The following is a 19,309-nucleotide window of genomic DNA, read 5'->3' on the forward strand; positions in this document are numbered from 1 at the left end:
CCGTTCTGAAGTGAAGACCTCAAAATTAACTTAAAATTGCTGGGACAGAAGTGTAACACTTTATTTGCAGCAATTAGGAAAATTGCTTGCCTGTGAAGTTTGTATCATATGTGAAAATTGAAATATGTCGTCAAATATTGAGGCTTAAGGTCTGGTCTCATGTCATGGTTTAACTGCAGCTGGCAACTCAGTGCCACACAGCCACTTACTTGCTCCCCGCTTCTGCTGTTGGGATGGGGAGGAAAAAGGTGTAAAACTAATGGGTAGAGAACAATTTAATAAATGAAATAAAGTAATAATAACAACAACAATTGTAGTGAAAAGTATAAAGACGGGAATGAAACCCAAGGGGGGGAAAAAAGTGATACACATTACAGTTGCTCACCACCCTCTCATTGATGCCCAGCCAGTCTCCGAGCAGTGATTGGTGGCCCCCAGCCAACGCCCTCCAGTTTATATACTGGGCATGACGTTCTATGGTATGGAATGTCCCTTTGGCCAGTTCAGGCCAGCTGTCCTGGCTCTGCTCCCTCCCAGCTTCTTGTGCACCGCCTCATTGGCACAGCATGGAAAACTTGAAAAATCCTTGATTTGGAGTTAGCACTACTTAACAACAACTAAAACATCAGTGTGTTATCAACATTAGTCTCATATTAAATCCAAACCACAGCATTGTACCAGCTGCTAAGAAGAAAATTAACTCTATCCCACCAAAACGGGGACGTTTTGTGACTGAATCTTGACCAAGATAATTTGTGTTTGGGAATTAGCTGGTGTGTTGCAATAAAATCTGTATGAAGTGCATGCTTTTGCCTTAGCCTTTTTTAAAAGGCTGGACATGCTCAGAGAGTAGTCTCATGCATTCTGAGGTTGTCTTTCTGGTTTTTGTTTTTTTAAATGGAAGAGAAAGTTCAGAGTAGACAATTAGCCAAAGGTATGGTTCAAGCTTTTGAGTGCTTGCTCAAGGGATGGTGAAGTGTGTGGTTCTGCTCTAGGTAAGTTGTGAAGACAGTTACACAGCAGTCAGGTTTTGCTTTTTTTTTTCTGTAAGACGTTTGTCTTTTAAAACTTCCTGTTTAATGGAAGAGGTACAGTATGTTGTTTAGGGTTCTCAGTTCTGGGCCACTGTTTTTGCCCAGATCTTTAAAGCCTTTGGGTACCCACTAATGGTGCCATTTGAAACTGCAGAGAAGCTGCACCATGGAGAGAGTTTCCATTATGATGTGGCTGTACTGCTGCTTTATGACTTTTGGACAAGAGCAGCTGCTCAGTGGATCCAGCTATTAACCACCATACAGGGATCCTATAGATTAAAAAAATCAATTTGCTGCATCTATTTACTGCTAAGGATGCTTTATGAGGAAATGGCAGGATTTCTCTAAAGTGTTCTCTGATAATTCTAGTTCACTACTTTGATCACTGAAATTCTTTTAATGCTTTCTTATAGTAGTAAGTGATCATAGCGGGAAATCTGCTAATATAACTACTCACAAAATTGTTGTGATGAGCAGTGTGCAATGATGGTCTTGTATTGCTGTGGGCTGAGAAATCTGGCTTTCCTGCAGTAACTTCAGTTTGCTTCAGGTCAGGCAGAAACTGGCAGCTCACATGGAGGAAAAACTGTGCAGTGATTTAAGGTGCTAATCATATAAATTGTGTTTTTATGGTTAAAGTTCTGTAGATACAATAAAGAAAGTTTAATCCAATATTAAGCTGATTTCTGTGCTGTTAATGCAGATTAATGCATGCTGTATGTAGCTACCATTCAAGTGCGTGGGAAAGCAGAAAGTAAGACTGTTTTGCAAGAACTGTTAGAATTTTTTTGATTGACTGCTAAGTTAATGGCAGAATATATTTTCCTATAAATGCTTTGTCATGTGTTCTTCATGTCCTAACTGAGTTTTTAACTGGAGTACCACTGGCAAATATACAGGAAATGGCTTCTTTTATTGAAGCAATGCCATCTAGTTTTCAATGGTTTTCAACTTCGTTTTAAATTGAGACAGACTGTCACCTACTAAATCTTCATTGACGTTTCCTTTGTAATCAATCCCAGTCTTCAGAATTGCCCACCTATGGAGCTCAGAATTTTTTCATGCCTAGTGATTTTTATCTTGGCACATTGTGCTGAGGCAGCAGTCAGAAAAACATTGCTGAAACAGCTTGGTGGTTTCTCCTTATCTGCTTCTCATCTGGTTTGCTGTAGGGATGGCTATATTGGTTGAAACACTGCTGGAAGCAGTTTAAATGGCACATGTGACACTGCAGTGAAGAAGTGTGCTTGTACAGCCATTTGTTCATCCAAGTGTGGTGTATTCTGTAGTAGAAGCAGTAGTAACTTCTAGGACTGCTGGCTGCTCTCTGTGCCATAATAGTCCAGTAATACTTAACGTAAGATTCTTATTTTGTACATGTAATCTTGCAACATGTAATGCCTGAACCTCTAGTTTCTGGAGTCAGAAGCTGTTTGGTGCAGTTTTTCTACTAACAGGAAAAACAGTCTTAAGATGGCATGAAAAATGTAAAAATGGGATTCACGTGCACTGTTAACATTCAGAACTTGGGAAGGAAATATTTGTGTTTAACTTTGTTGTTGTCAATCCTGACGCTGTTGTTGTGAAGTTGAAATACTGCTCAGACTGCACTGAGTGTGAGCAAAATCCCATTGCCTCAACAATGGGGGTAGTTTTCCCACAACAAAGATAGTTTTTAAGATCATGTGGCTGTAATGGACTAACAAAATCAACATTGGTGCAAGGTCTGACTTAGTCTTCTCTGGAGACTTGAGTCCAGACTAAATGGTTATTTAAATCTCATGTCAGGTGAGACATTAATAGGGATCCAGTACTGCTGTGGTGATTGGTCATGTGACTTCTGTTAAAGGTGCATGGTTTTCCACTCTAACTACTCTTCTTTTTTTGTTGTTATTTGGTTTTTTGTTTGTTTTTTGTTTTCTGGTGGATTTGTGATAAAGCAGTCACAGACCAACAGGGTGCATAGGGATTCATGTGCACAATGTAACTATGTGGAGGCAAAGCTAGGATTATCACTTTCTACTTGTGTGTACCATAGGCTTGCTGAATGAGCCCCATGGAGCACTGGAGCCACTCTGTCATTTGTATGCACATTGGCAGTGTGTCTAGTACTGTACAATTTGCGGTCTGTCTTATTGTCTCAAAGAATATGTGGTATTTAATATATCTGTAATACATTGTATATATGTGATATCTGTATAAAATATTTCACAGAAAATAGCAATATAACTTGAACTTTTATACGGCAGACTGTCTCTGAATACCATTTCTAACTGAAAGTATAGTGAATGTTTTTAAAGGTCCTGAAGTTGGGTTTTAGTAGTATGTAAAGACTGACATTCTCCTTCACTTTCCTGCAGCTGGACCATATAGTGGTTTAGGTGAAGTCATCCATCGAGAGAGTGTTCCAATGCACACATTTGCCAAGTATCTCTTCACCTCTCTCCTACCTCATGATGCTGAATTGGCATACAAAACTGCACTGAGAGCCATGCGGTATGTATTCACAAATTTTCTAGAAAGAGCACAAGTAGAGGCTGGGAAAAGGGGAAAAAGCTTGGTAATCAAGACCTAGTCTTTTTTTGTAAAAGAAGCGTTCTTCCCTTTGAGGAGAAATTATTTTGCTTCTGTGATCTGTAAAAAGCAATCGATGCCTGTAGTAACTACAGTATAACTTTACAGTCAGTGTTTAGCTACAACTGTAAAACAGCATTCTCTACTACAGATTTCTCTAGAGTCCCAGTCTTGGGTTTTGTGTTACATGACAGCTTTAGCACATGTATTCTCACCCATGTGGTTTGTGTGTGTGATGGTAGTGGTGATAAAATGGTGTAAGAGTTGTCTCACCAGCAGTCTTAGGATCATCTGCTGCTTAGCCTGTTTGGTAGGACTATTTGTTCCACTTGCCTTTTTATAAACTAACTCTCAATGATAGATTTGAAACCGTATAATGTGGTCTGAGCCAGTACTTCTTTCTTCTGCTTCATAACAAAGCAGTCTTGTCCACTTCTGGGTGAATGCTGGAATTTAAATGGCATATGTCATATGACAACGTAATGTGTGACTTGCATTCTGTTTGTCTTCAATCATGAGGAAGAAGATGTTTCTCGGGGACTGCTCAGTGTGTGCTAGCTTAATCTCAAGGCAGGCCAGATTGGTAATGGTGGCTAAGAAAAGCCCTCTGAAGGAAACTTGAAGGGCTTAAATGATCAGTGATAATTCTGTTGTCCCCATACAATGCAGGGAAGAAACTGGTCCCATTTGAATTGTCTAGTCACTGTCAGGAACCTTGTTGCTGATGCTTGACAAAGGAATAGCCACAACTGAATACTAAGAGCAATCAAGTCCCAGATACTTAAAAAATAATAATAAAAATAAAAAAAAGTGTTGGGTTTTGCTGGTCATTATGATCAAGAATGATTGCACTGTAATTGAAGGACACACTACCCATATAAGTAGTATTTAACGTCATCAGACAGGTTGTGTTCTAGTGGTTTGGAGGTGTGTATTCTGGAGCTAGTTTCTCCAAAAAGCTAAATGAGGAGAAAATAATTCTGTGTTCAAAGGACTGAGTGGGAGGGTATGCATAAGAATAAAACATAGCTACTACTGGGTCAGGCCAAAGCCCTGCTTAGCCTGTTTGGTTTTTTGCTTCCAGGGGTGTCTAGTAATGAATGCTGAGGAAAGAGTCTGAGAGATACGAAGAGTGACCTTGCATACTTGCTGTTTATGGTTAGCATTTTAGGAAATAGATTGAGAAGACAAAAGTGCATTACTGATGAACTGTTGAGAACATTGAAATATATGATCAGTAAGCTGTCTGGCCTATCTAGGTACTCCCTCTTGTATCACAAGTGCATCAATAACCCTGGTCATACCACATCAGCAAGATAGTTCACAATGTGGTGGATGACCTTTTTGTCTGGTTGGTTTTTTGGTGGGGTTTGGGTTTTTTTGTTTGCTTTTTTTGCTTGATTGTTTTTTCTAGGAGAAAAGGTCAGTTTTACAAAGTAGACTTGTATCCTTGTATTTATGTTCAGTTACTACCTTCAAGTGTTCCACAAGTGTTTGTGGGGACTTTTTCTTCTTAAACTAAACTACTGAAAGGCTGGAATAGACATCCAGCAGCACTTTGCACAGTGCACTGAACGCTTCAGTGAATGTGATGGCAGCATGCCATTCCTTTTGAATGAGGATTTGGGCTTTCCCCAGAAACTGATCATAACTGAAAACTTCTTTTCTGGAAGTTTCCTTTCTCAACTGGAAAATGAAGCAAGAGTGTGAAAGATCCAAATGATGAAATCCTCAGTCAGTTATGGGGAGCTCCAGCCATCTTTTGGTATGAAGCTGTCATCTCAGCCAAAGATGTTACTTCTCAAACAGATCAGTTTAAGGAAAATTGTCTGTTTCCATTTGGTAAAATCACAGGAGACATCACCGTAATCGCAGCTGTTCTCCATAGCCCTTTTGTCATTGCTTTATAAGACAGGTGAGGGTTCAGCCCTAGAAAATAACCATTCTTTCTGTATTTTGATATTTTGCTCTCTTCAGAAATATGGACTGGGATCTTGAACTGTGGTGAAGGCAGGTTTAGATACTTTATATTCCATGTCTGTCTGCATTCCTCAGCACTTCCCAAATTCTTTTGAAGAAGGTTGATTACTCTTTCCATTTGCACCGAAGTGATAGTTCAGTGTATGAAGGACTCCCAGTACAAACCAAATGGAAAAATAACCTGTTGCTGCCTTGAGGGAGGAAGAAGAAAGCAAACATGAAGATTGAATGTCTGTCTCCTGGTTATGAGTTTGAATGGATCAGAAGAGGAAAAATTGAGCATGTTTTCTTCCATGGCAGGGAGGAAGTAGCTGTTGCAAGGACAAAAATCTCATGTAGAAATTAGTGAAGGTATTTTGTAGAATTCTGTGCAGTTGCTAATGATTTTAGAAGTGAAGCATATTTCTTTATTCACTTGAACATTCATTAAAGAAGTTAACTTCCCCAGGCTCTAGCTGCTTGCTCTCCAGATACAAGTGTTTAGTGTCAGTCTGCACAGGTCAATGACCTATGGTGGCAGCCCTGGAGTGTTTTACTTTTCTGTATTCAAAATCATCTGTTGCTGTTTCATTTTTTTAATTCCATTTTAGTGGGTGGAACACTAGTATGAGATCAGTGGAAGCTGACCATAAAGCCTTTCATGCATACACCTCAGGTCTTGCAAGGACAGGGTTGTGCTGTCCTTGATGGTCACTTCTGTCTGCGGTTCTCTGCTTGCAACACTGGAAAAGAGAAAGTGGAGCGTTGGAGAACGTGGATCTCCTATGACCTAGTTGACTGCTCACTTGGAATCTGAATTTGAAGTTTGGCTTCGTTTGGCTGATCCCTTGTTAAGCCTGAATTTCACCCATGCTTCGAGTGCCAGACTTTAATGGTGTTGTTCAATCACAAGGTAGCTTTGCTGAAACCTAGCTAAATAATTGATATTTGAAAGGAGGGGGGAAAGTGAAGAATGCTAAATCTGCTTGTGCTTGTTCTGATGTTCCCTAATCTTGCCAAAATTCTATGAAAGCCACCAATTCACAGCAGCAGTTATTTTCACAGCAAAAGAATATAGAAACTGGCAATGAAATTCAGAAGTTATAAAAGATTTCCCCAAAAGAGTCTCTCTTTCATGCTCTTTGTCTATTTACTGTTGCTCATAACCTAATAATCCCTTTTTGTGTTAGGTAGTTGGGATTTTTACTGTTGTTTGAAACTGTCTGATAATACATCTTTCACCCCACTCTCTCTGCTTGGAAAAAATCAGCTGAAGAGGTTTTATGTGTTTATGTATGTAAAGCAATATAGAGAAGTGTCTCAGCGGTACTAGGGAAGAGATTAGACTTTTGATACAAATCAAAAGCGAAGTCTTTATATTCATATTAGCATGCATATACATGCATCTGAAAATGTTAATGTAACTGCTAAAAGTTATTTTCATGGTGTGTTGTATTTGTATGTGCCTGCTAGATACATTCCTGTATGTTCAAGATTACCTTTCTGAGGGAATTCTTAAAGATACTGTCATAGGCTTGAGGAACCTGCGGACAAGTGATGGAATTTAAGACTATATTACTGCGAAAAAAGGGCACGCAGTCCAGTCACCTGAAGAACTTAAAGTATTTAAGTGCAAGAAATGGTAACATGTTTAAATGAGCTTATTCCATAAGAAATATTCTATCACACAAAACTACAATGCATTGGATTTTCAATAGTTGCAATTTATTGACAAGAGAGATCCAGTTTCCTTTGGCCTCCCAGATGTCTCCCTGCTAGAAAATCACTTGCAGATGAAAGCTGGTAGAAACAGAACTCAGTCAACTCTGATCAAGAACCTTAGTACCAGAAAGGCTTTTCTTCTGGACATTGCCTTGTCTATCATTTGATGTCTTATTAACCATTCATGTCCTGAAATTATGCTTTATTGTATTGAATAAAAATGCCTGGGGTTTTTTCCACACCTAGTTTTGGCACTGGCCTTTATATAGTGTATTTTAAGGGCCATCAGCTGAGTCTCTGTTGTGGGCTGTCACGTGTGTTCTAGTAGTCAACAACAAACATGTTAATCTGAATTTTCTCAATATGATTCCACTTGGTGGATAAGGCTGTTGTAGATTGACACATACTCAAAGAAACTTGCTTCAGGATTAGAAAATAGAGTTTGAAAAGTAATTTTAAAGGTACTGTCACTGCTTTTTGAGACCCTAACTTCAGATTATGGTACGTTATAAAATGTTGGTAGGTGAAAGTTTAAGGACTTTAAAAAGTAGTCGTAGTTGAAATGCAAAATGTCTCTTTTGGGCATAAATTCATGTCTGAATTTATTGCAAGGTGAAAATCTGAATGACTTACTGAATATCCCTCTCCTTTACTTTCATCATTTGTAAGTGAAGAAAGTATGTTCCAAATACTGAAAAATATTTACATGTTCTCAGTACAGTGGAGAACTACTGCACTTTCCTTCCTGAGGGCTGTGTTTAAAGACTGAAACAAGGCAGGGAGAAAAACTTCAGCTCTGTGCATGATGCAGAAAGTCTCTGCTGTCTTGACTAATCGGTGGTTTAATTGTCCTGTTAGTTCCTGCAGATGCCCACTGGTGTAGGCAAGTTTGGCAAATGGACTTCTGAGATTCCCCAAGAAGAGGTGGTTTTCCAACCTTTTTTTTTTATAATCAAAAAGGCACATTTCATAAACACATTCAAGTGTTCTTGCAGTTTTAGTTTTGCTCATGAGTAACCTAATGTATAACAATTTAATGAAAGAGGATTTCTTCCTTATTTCAGGTTGCTAGTATTGGAATCTTCAGCTCCTTCAGGAGACATGTCCCGCCCACATCACATTGCATCAGTTGTTCCAAACCGGTATCCCCGCTGGTTCACCCTAAGTCACATTGAATCCCAGCAATGTGAGCTGGCATCAACGATGCTAACAGCAGCCAAAGGTACATTATTGTCAGTTATGTACTCAACTAAATGTATGCTTTTAATATTGCATGGAGTAAACAGATGATAAAATTTGTGTTTAGGAATCCAAATTGCATTCTGACAGGAGCTTGAAATAGGTACAACAAACTGAACTGGCTTAAACCTTTCACTTAATTTTCTAGCAAAGTAGTTAAGCTAGCTACATCGTAGCCAGATGAGCTTGATTTGAGACTGATGTTGACAGCTTTTTGTTCTTCTGACACACAACATAGACTGTGAGACCCAGGAGTGGACAAATCACTTCTAAAATTCACAAATTTGGATGACTTTTGGCCACGTACTGCACTAACACCATCAGACACTAGAGGAGTTTGTGCTGTCTTTTACCTTTCATTCATATGTGATTTAATTACGGAGAATTTCTAAAAACAAAGTGTGTATAACTGAAACGTCATACTATTGCATAGTAACGGCAGGCTCGATTATAGTGCATCTGCGGATGTTTTGGGAGCTTGTTCCGTTTTGGTGATTCTCTTTACACCTTGCAGGTGATGTTCGGAGGTTGGAAACAGTGTTAGAATCCATCCAGAAAAATATCCACTCCTCATCACACATCTTCAAACTTGCCCAGGATGCATTTAAAATAGCAACACTCATGGACAGCTTGCCAGACATCACTCTTCTGAAAGTGTCTCTGGAGTTGGGCCTTCAGGTATTTCCCTCGTTCATTATTACTACAATAGAAGAAAGGAATTTGACCCAGTGGTGGGTACAGCTTTTAAGCACTGAGGACCATACCCTCTGGGGTCTGTCTGGAGTTCTCAGATTCTGTTTTCTGATACAAAGCTCAATGGACTGGTAAACACAGACCCAGGGTCTTCTGTTCAGGGGTGAGAGAGGACCAGTGCAATGGGTTCACGAGTATATGTAGGGCTGGCTAGAAAGCAAAATTACTCTGCTTCTAAAATTACTACTTCTAAATATAGAAATGCACTTTATTTTCTGCATGGCCTTGAGTGGTTTCTTACCATTGCTTCCTTTCCTTTTCCCTAAATGAGATTTAGTAGGTACTTGTTGATTTGCTACAGAAAGCCCATAATGACATGCTTCTAAGGCAGACTGTGCTGACAGCAGCTCTCTCACTTCCTTCATCAAAATCCTGTACTCTGCAAGGTGTGGAATGGTCAGGTGTATCAAAATCAGCTTGAGGTATACAAGAACCTTAGATCGGTTTTCAGGCTCTTAGGAGAGACTGCAGTCTAAAAGGAGACAGCCAGGTAGGTTTTAGGTTTCTGGAGTAATATTGCCTGATGCTGATGAGGCTTGGAGTTTACACAGTTCATTTCAACAAAAATAAATTTCTCCATCCCTCTTCAGGGAGTTCTTCAAAAAAACCATGCAAAGATCAGAAAACCATTTATTACTTTGCTTCAGTAAACAAAGCTCCAAAGACTTCTGGGGAAAGGATATTATCCCAGTTGCTTCTCATGCCAAAGAAAGGTACTATTTGCCTGTTCTAGACGTTTAGAAGCTAAAGTCATTAATCAGAAAGCTGAGATCTGTGTGCTTTGTTAGCCTTTTATATTCCCAGGGTTGCTGTGGAAATCTTTTTTTTCACATCTTTGTATGTTTCTGCCTCAAATGTTTGTTTACTTGAGAAAGATCCTTATGATTGACCTCTGTGCCACCTCAGGCATTCACCAAGTATCATTTGGTGGTAGCAGCACACTTCGGATGTCACTGTATTCGTGGCTACCCCTTTGTGGTTGATGGTGTCATCAGAATGTTTTCACTGAGATCTGGTGAAAGAAATGTCACAATCCCATACCTTCTTCTTAGTCCCAGGAATTGGAACAAACTGGTGTAGAACTTGTCCACTGTTTTGTCCCAAGCTTACAAAGGTGTTTTAAGAATCTTAAAGGTAGCTTGCTTTCCAGAAGGAAGATGCATAGCAGTGTTCTGGTAGTAAGTCACTGTGTAGATTTCTGCAGTAAGCTTTGCCTGCAAATACCTTAGTGTCAGCACTGTAGTGACCTACAGGTGCTTCCCCCTTCCCCGCCCTGTCAACTTAATGGCAGTTGGGTTGTCTGTATTCACTGTCTAGTATCTGACTACTTACGACATCTGTGTGCCCTAGGAAATTCTCCCCTCCTGTAGTAAACTGAACAGCAGTGTCCTTGCGGGTATGCTGTTCTGCCTCAGCTACAGCAGTGACAGGTTCGCCCGGCTGGGCTGATGAGGTGATACAAACAATTTCACAACTCTGTCACTGGGGTCTCTGTGGCAGAAAAGCCTCTTACAGAGATTCTAGATTTGGGAGTAGTGTATGGAGTCCTGGGTTCTTTCTCCCTAAATCCGATGGCAGCTTGTGTTATGTGACTCAGCAGAAGGAAGGCTTTTAAACTGGCTGTGGAAAGAGTCATTGGCATGGCCAAATGGACACGTAGCATCTCAGGGGTATTTCCTTCAGAACTTAACTGGCACAAGCGCTGTAAGATCTGCAGGTACAGGAGGACCTCCTGTTCCTCTTTGCCTGTTGTACACTACATTAGTGCAAGTAAGTATTATTGCAGACACACGCAGATGGGTATTGCTGGCAGAACTGATAAGCAAATTAGTGCAGGTGATCACTCAGTGTGTATTTGGCAAGTGGTATCCTTTTCCCCCCAGACCTGTGAATGAATAAATAAATTTATTACTAAACCTCCTTCCAATATGCGTGAAGAAGAGGTTTCATACTGGTGCAACAGTTCATGCTTGGCTGGCCATTTCTTGTATCTCTTACGGGTGGTGAGATCTTCTGTTCCTCTACAAGAAATTGCTATGGAGGTACGTCAAGACAAAGTGAAGGTTATTCCATGTGGAAGAGAGCTTGGCTTTCAGATAAGCTACGTAATTCCCAGGGTCCTCTTTGTCATTTTCAGACTTTCTGACTTGTTGAGAAGCTTTCTTCAATTGATAGCACAGATAAGATAGATCTTGGACAGATGTGGGGCTCCATTTTAGGAAGAAGGTAGCACAAGAATGTATTGAGTAGAAATGGAATAGGTGCTTGGCTACATGCGCTACAGCATAAATTAACTTTAGCTCCATCTTGGTCAGGACAACAATACATGCTGTGTTTGAAATCCTTGGGGTTTCTATTATGTATAAATGACCCCTCTCCTGCTTCTCTAAGCTTGCCAGTTTAATCAAATGAAAGGAACCTAATTCCAGCGTAGCTTGTCCAGAAACTTTTCCATGCAAGAAGCTAGGTGGGGTCTTGATTTTTTGCTCTTGAGTCAGGACTGTCTAAACTGGAACTATCAATATTCCCACTACATGTGCTGAAGGCTTTTGTGACTGCTGATCCTTTTACAGACAACCACAGTGAGGGAAGTCATCACAGAAGACTTTCAGAGAAATCATCATTCATACCAGGGTTTTTGGGGGGTTTGGTGTTTTTTAACCTACTTCCCTCCTTCACCAGTAGCAGAATTCAGTCCGTAACCCTGTAATCTCTTGGATTCACTCTACTTGGGGGAAGCTGAAAATTCATCATGGATATTGGAAATGTGTTGGCCTTCAACTTGTGTGTGCATCAGTACGGGAATTCATCTATACTCCTTCCCTTTGGTGGACAGAATGGGACCGATAACTGCACTCCAAAGCATTTTGACTTGGGGCTGTCTGTTGTTCTTCCAGAAGGACTTAGAGCCAAGGCTGGTTCCATGATTTACCTTAGGCATGTTCTCGTATTTTAAAATGTGTTGGGTTGGTCCTTACAGATCAGTTTGCTTTCTTTCAAAAATGGTGTTCTCCAACCTTGTACTTAGATTACTGTTAGTTAAAATGATACTGCAATGTCTGAGGCCAACAAAGCTGGTCTTATCCTGTAACTTTGGGATGTACAGCCAGTCACCAGGGTCTCAAGGCGGTAAGGAGGACAGTTTGGAACCACTTATAGTCGCTTATAACCAGACTTCTCAAAGATCATCTGTGCATTTGTGCTCCTCAGCAATCTCTCCACCTTAATTATCCTACCTATAGTGTAGGATTAAAGGAGGTGGCAGGAGTAACAAATATGACAGGGGGCTACGTGCCATTTTGAAGTCACCTTAGCGTTGGGAGGGGATATGGGTTGAGAACCCTCTTATGAATGCGGCTGACTCCAATCTGTTTTGTGAGTGCATTTGTTGAGTTTAATATGTAAAGATCATCGCTGAGAGCTCTGATTGACTGGTTATGCTCTTTATGGCTACAAATGGTAATACCAAAGTATGACCACTGATACTGTAAGGGAAAGACCACTTGCTTTCTTCATCTGGATATCTGTGGAGCCTGTCCACGTAGCTAAAGCAAGCTTTACATGCTATTTCCATGCAGTGTTTGTTTTATTGAATAAACATTATTTGCTCATGTTTTGAGACACTACATAGGCAATAACCACAAGTGGTGTAAAATACAGGCACTACAATCAAGGCTTAAAAGTCTTTTTTTCTAGAATTTTAATGGGTTTATGATGGAACTTCTTTGCAGGGAGTCCTTGTTCAAAGAGAGAAATCATCACTCTGGACTTCCTAATTAATATATAACAATAATAAAATAAATAATAATAAATAACCTGGATATACCTGGGACTATATCTATATCTTTGCCAAATAAGCAGCCGGTCAAATCACAGAACACTAACTCCTGTCTATATTGCTGAAGTCAATGAAAAGAAATGCAGACTAGGGAAAAATCAAAGGGGTTAATTTGCTCAACAAGAGTTGATAGTTTCCACTCTAAAGACTGCTGTGCATAGAGGGAGGAGACATGATATGATTTAGTTTGAATACATGGTAATACATTGGGGGGGTGGTTGTTGTTGTTGTTGATTGGAGGGGCCTTTTATGTGGGGTGGGTTTTTAATTCCCCACAGATAAAAAGGTCTCTCTCCTCTAGCCTTGAAGGATCTGCAGTTGTAGCTACTCTCTGCATGCTACGCCAAGATGGCTGAGCCATATTTTTCAAATTTTTTGACATATCAGCTACAGAAGAGGTAACAGAGTGGAGAGGGCAAGATACTGCTGTTTTGAACCTTAGTGTATTTGAGTAACTTAAAATCCCTAATTGTTGGTGTACTGCTTTGGTTTGCAATACAATTAACTTGTATTTTGTTGTTTTAATAGGTGATGCGAATGACACTGTCAACACTGAATTGGCGACGTCGGGAAATGGTGAGGTGGTTGGTAACATGTGCAACAGAAGTAGGTATGTTCTGAGATGCTTCTCTTGTCAGCTAGTCTTAGAGAGCTTGATCTTGTTTTCAACACACAGGTTCTGCAAGTGTCCCACTTTCTGTTCATCTATAAAATTTCTGTGGTGACAAGATGCTATGGCAATGATGAGTGGGTTTCTTTAGGCACAGACCAAATAAGATGACAGTTGAGTAATGCAGTGTGACTTCTTTCTCCCACAAAGTGTGAGTCTGCATAACCTATGGGAAATAACCCAGATTTCCCCTTGTTCCCTCCGTGATGGCTTTGGGTTTGAGGCTGCAGTAGAGAAAAGGCTCATGGTTACGGGCTGTAGCACTATGCTATAACTTTGCTTGCTCTGAAAGGCAGGTGGGAGTGCTACCTGGTCAGCTGTGGGAAGAGAAACCAGAAAACAGGTGAATGAAGTGCTGAGGATGTCTCCTACTGTGTGGCAGACAAGATTTCATGAACGAGTTCTCATTGTTAGGGGTGGGTTTTTTAAGCCCCTGGGTAAATCCAAGTTTAGAGTGTGGTGCATCTTTGTAATGTGTCTAAGATGTACAGGCCTTCTGTTTGCGCTGTAAAGCAAACCAAATGCCAATGCACCCATCGTTAACCACAAAAGGTGAAAATATGGTGGGCGGCAGAACCAGCCTTTTACACTTAGAAGACAGCAGAGAGAGAATGGTTTACTGAGCAGGATGTTCAGCTCATTTCTGGGCTTCACCATAGATTTCCTGTGTGTCTTTGAGGCATCCGTTAGCTTCTTTGAGGCATTCCAGTTACCATCTACAAGATGGGAATACAGAATCTGAGAGTGAAGATGAGTACATTAAAAACTGTGTAGCTATTAAAAAAACATCAGCAGCTGTAGTAGTGGGGACAACATAAGTACTTATGACAAGGGAGCAGTTTTAATTGTCACCAAAGCTATTTCTGGAAAGCATGTTTCCCTACTGTATTGATTCCTTCTTCATACATCTGAGTTTGATTGTATTGTGTAGATGCTTCTTGAGTTTCAGAACTTAAGAGGATTGCTGCTGCTTATTCTCTAGATTAGTTCATTCTTTGCTTTGTGCTTAACTAGGAAATTAATGTTGTCAGTAGCATGGGAAAATACAGCTTGTCTTTGTTTGCCCTCAGCCAGAAAGTGGTTTGTGTCTGCAAATTTTAATGCAGTGCCCTTGTCTTTTTGCTTTTATATCTTTGCTAGATAATTATGGCTGAGGCTATCTAACAGATATTAGTGCCTGGGTATTATTTTGTGCAGTTGCATATTGGCAAGTAAAATGCTGGGTTTAATACTGCTTTAAATTAGTTTACATATTCTAATAGAAGTATCCCATGAAGAACCTACGATGTCATGTAAAGTACTCTTGAGATGTGGTCATGTTGGTAAAGCAAGGAACCTGTTTAAATGAAGATCTGTTACTTGTTGGCTATGCTGAATTGTTGCACATGAGTGAAGGGGTCCGCGGGAAGCATCAGAGCCCTAAAGAGAAAATTAGGACCTCTGGGTGTGGTTTAGGTGGGCTCACAGATGTGTGTAAACTGCCTTTAGCATTAATAAGGCACTCTAGCTGGTGATAAGGTTCAATTTATGGAACCTATTTGTCACTGGTTCCCCCTTCCTCCCTCTGCCAAACACACACATGTACTTGTGTCAGGAATAAAGTGATAATAAGGAAAATACCTATTTCAGATAATATCCACATATTGCTCAGAGTATTTGCCTAATGAGCGTCTTGATGTTGGGACATGTATGAATTTGATAGAAGATGGACGGAGGTGTGAGGCAAGATTTTACTTTTTAAGGTCTCCTTAGTTGTGCCATGGTGTTCTATTAGGAAAGCCATTTAGCATACTTTAATGTTCTTTTGTGCGTGTACTGTGCTTTGAGATGCAGAGTGAGAAAAGAAGTTAAAATTGCCTTCTAAGGGTATTCAGTGTGAGGGTTGTTTTTGAGTGATGTGATGAAATCAAACGAGCCAGAACTTGTTATCCGAATTGTCTGAAATAACAAGTAAAACAGCTCAGTTGTCACACCAGGAGATTAAAGCTTATCTTGCAGGCTTTTTTTTTGTTACTCTTTGCATTTCAGTGATTGCTACAGCGTTTGCACAGTAACCTTTGTTTTAATGTAGTTTTCCAGTCATGCTGTCTGGTTTAGCCCTTCTTGCGAAGTGCATCCCCTTGGATATACTGGCAACTTCATGTACTTGGCTGCAAACATAGTCTCTTGCTGAACATCTGTATCTTCTAGGTTTTCAGCTGTAGCTAATCATTTCTTTCTCTCCCCAGGTGTTTATGCACTGGATAGTATCATGCAAAACTGGTTTACACTTTTCACTCCAACAGAAGCCACTAGTATTGTTGCTACAACAGTGATGTCCAACAGCACCATCGTCCGTCTGCATCTGGACTGCCATCAGCAGGAGAAGTTGGCCGGCAGTGCTAGGACGCTTGCTCTACAGTGTGCCATGAAGGATCCTCAAAACTGTGCTCTCTCTGCACTTACCTTATGTGAAAAGGATCACATAGCTTTTGAGACCGCTTACCAAATTGTTCTAGATGCTGCTACAACTGGCATGAGCTATTCGCAGCTTTTTACTATAGCACGATACATGGAGCACCGTGGTTACCCCATGCGGGCCTACAAGCTGGCCACTTTGGCCATGACACATCTCAACCTGAGTTACAATCAGGACACACACCCTGCCATTAATGACGTTCTGTGGGCATGTGCGCTCAGCCACTCCCTTGGGAAAAATGAGCTAGCAGCTATAATACCTCTGGTGGTCAAAAGTGTCAAATGTGCAACAGTACTGTCAGACATTTTGCGTAGATGTACTTTGACCACTCCTGGCATGGTGGGACTTCATGGAAGGAGGAACTCTGGTAAGCTCATGTCACTGGACAAAGCCCCTTTACGGCAACTCTTGGATGCCACGATCGGAGCATACATTAATACAACTCATTCACGTCTAACTCACATCAGCCCGCGACACTATAGTGAGTTTATAGAGTTCCTCAGCAAGGCCCGAGAGACCTTCTTAATGGCTCATGATGGTCACATCCAGTTTACACAGTTTATTGACAACCTAAAACAAATCTACAAAGGTAAAAAGAAACTGATGATGCTGGTTCGTGAGCGGTTTGGTTGACAAAAATGTGTGAATGGGGGGTTAGGGGCAGAAGGGGATCTTTTTACTTGAGCCTGCCTTTGTACCCTTTTTAACTTAAAGAAAGAGCCACACCGGTATTATATGTGTATAGTTATATTGAGTTTGCAAACTAAACTGTCATGTTGTGAAAGTTTGTGTGTTTATTTTTTTTCCTTTTTTCTGTTTTGTATGAGAGAGGTTAAAAAAGGTTTGGTTTACACTGAGTATATGTTGTCAAGTGGCAAAAGCCCACATTGCTCTCCTGTTCTTTCTGTATACGTTCACAGCCTCAAAAACAAACATATTGCAATGGCTTTAAAAAACCAAACAAAACACCTCCATCCTGTGATAAGTACCTCGAATGGATTCAGCTTTACTCCTTTGTAACTCATCCTTACATTTCAGCATATTTAAACAAACCAACAAATGAAATACTAATAGTTAAAGGCTGACCACGTGGCTTTGCAGTGCTGTTCATCCAGAAGCATGGCACACAATGCTTGTGCATGTGGAAACTTAGCAACTGTCAACATACATTCTCAGGGATTTATCAAAAAAATTAAAAAAAGAATGAGAGCATTTATTGTACTGTATATATATTATAGTATATGTCTGAATATTGAAAAATATAACATTAACTAATTTATAAAAAAAAAATCTATGTAATGCAAAATACTTGAAGCTGCAGTAGCTTGGTTTTAAACAAAAAAGAAAACCTATCAGAAGGACTAAAGTGCGCCTTGCTTCAGGGTTGGCTCAGGTGGTGAACTATATGCTGGGCATCTATGCAGAGCCACCTTTTGGATTGCATGGTTGGACTGATACCTATTGGGGGAAATTTTATATATATATATATATATTTATACAACCTGTGTATACATATATATGTATACACACATACACACATGCTTGTAACAGGCACTATAGTAAAGAGGGACAACAAAAAATACACAGCCAGAGCAGCAAGCCTTAGCATTAAGAATACAGTATGCCAGAATCGGGGTTTGTGCCTCCTAGCCTAGAAGACTTAAAGAAATATCCTTTTTGACACAAAACGCAAAATGTTTTCCAAAATGATTGACATGATACGTTACGCCTTTGCAGTGAGCTAATGATAAGCTAACCTTTGTGCACAAATAACATATATATATTATATATATATATTCTGCATAGGTATTTTGACTTTGTGCAGGACAGAAAGTTGTGTAGGTATGACTGTTCTACTTTTCAGTTTGTTTTTTTAATATATTTTATTTTCTCTAGAATTACTCAAACAAAAGCAGCCTTCTATCTTGCCTTGTCTTAATGCTTTAAAATAACCAAACTGGAGATCTAACTACCAAACTGTTCATTATATTATTAAATACCAACTTTGGTTACAGTATAGTGTCTTTACTTTAGCTGATGGTTCTGTATCCTTGTGCTTTTTAAAGCAGTTTTTATGTTTTGGTGCAAAAGTTGTCCAGTGTCTCTTGTTCCCTTCATTAGAGAACATGCTAGAGGTATGTTTGTTAGGTATTTTTGTTTAGAAAAACTATTTCATGCTCTCCATTTTATTTATTATTATAGGTAAAAAGGTTGTACTTCATCACCCATGTAAACATGCTCATGAAGTTGAAAGTAATTAAGATTTGATACACTGATATCAATTTATTTATGTAACTAAATCACTGTTTTATAAACTTGTTAATGATCAACAATTTTTTTTGTTTTGATTAAAATTAGTTTTTTGAAAGTTGATTCTGCCTCCTTTATGGTGTCTGCTACTGGAATTGAATTGTGTATAGATAGTTCATAGATCTTAGATGCCCAGCCTGCAGCTTTGGTACATTATGGTGGTAAAGCAGTATGACCACCAAGCCCAGGAAAGAAATGTTTTGTTCCTCAAACATCTGCTGTGGAATGGCAATGATCAGAGTTGCCGGTGGAAGATGACCTGGTGCATCAGAGGAGGAAGCAAGTGCTGCCTGTGATTGGAATGCATGGTCTGTACAATGAACAATAAGCCCTGACGTGTTGCCATGGTAGGATGGTAGAGTGTTGGGAGGGATGTTGCCACTCAGAGGATTATTTGAGTGGCCATGAGAGCTGAGATGCGCTGCAAATATATACGGGGACAGTTCTTGCTGTTCTTGAATCGGCTTTTTCTGTGTTTTGAGCCATGCTGCTTACTCTACCCAGCATGGAGTTCTTGGCTGACAGCCAACATTTCTGCTTTTTTGGAGCCCTTGCTCTGTAGATAGAAGCTCTGCAAGTTTTCCAGACCTTAATGAAGAATGGGATATGGCATTGTTAAAAATTGAAGAGGAGGTTTCTGCTTTACCGACATCTTTATCATCTCGGGAATGTTACATGATGTCATATTTGACTGTGTGATCTGAACACCTTCACTTTCCATTTTTTTATTATTCCCCCCCCCCAGCAAGCAA

At 39.9% G+C, this 19,309-nt stretch overlaps 1 protein-coding gene across 2 annotated transcripts in view; it reads left to right on the forward strand.

Moving 5' to 3' along the window:
• ZSWIM6 (zinc finger SWIM-type containing 6) overlaps positions 1-18,620 on the forward strand; it is a 112,361-nt gene extending 93,741 nt beyond the window's left edge. For both annotated transcript variants that reach the window (XM_055699123.1, XM_055699122.1), the window contains 5 exons: positions 3,395-3,530; positions 8,354-8,511; positions 9,043-9,206; positions 13,648-13,729; positions 16,018-18,620. In XM_055699123.1, coding sequence (XP_055555098.1) covers positions 3,395-3,530; positions 8,354-8,511; positions 9,043-9,206; positions 13,648-13,729; positions 16,018-16,880 — 1,403 coding nt within the window. In that variant the 3' untranslated portion in view covers positions 16,881-18,620. The remainder of the gene's footprint in view (positions 1-3,394; positions 3,531-8,353; positions 8,512-9,042; positions 9,207-13,647; positions 13,730-16,017) is intronic.
• The last annotated feature ends 689 nt before the right edge of the window (positions 18,621-19,309 follow it).

The sequence above is a fragment of the Falco cherrug genome, chromosome Z (assembly GCF_023634085.1).
Source record: "Falco cherrug isolate bFalChe1 chromosome Z, bFalChe1.pri, whole genome shotgun sequence".
In the NCBI taxonomy this organism is placed as follows: Eukaryota; Metazoa; Chordata; class Aves; order Falconiformes; family Falconidae; genus Falco; species Falco cherrug.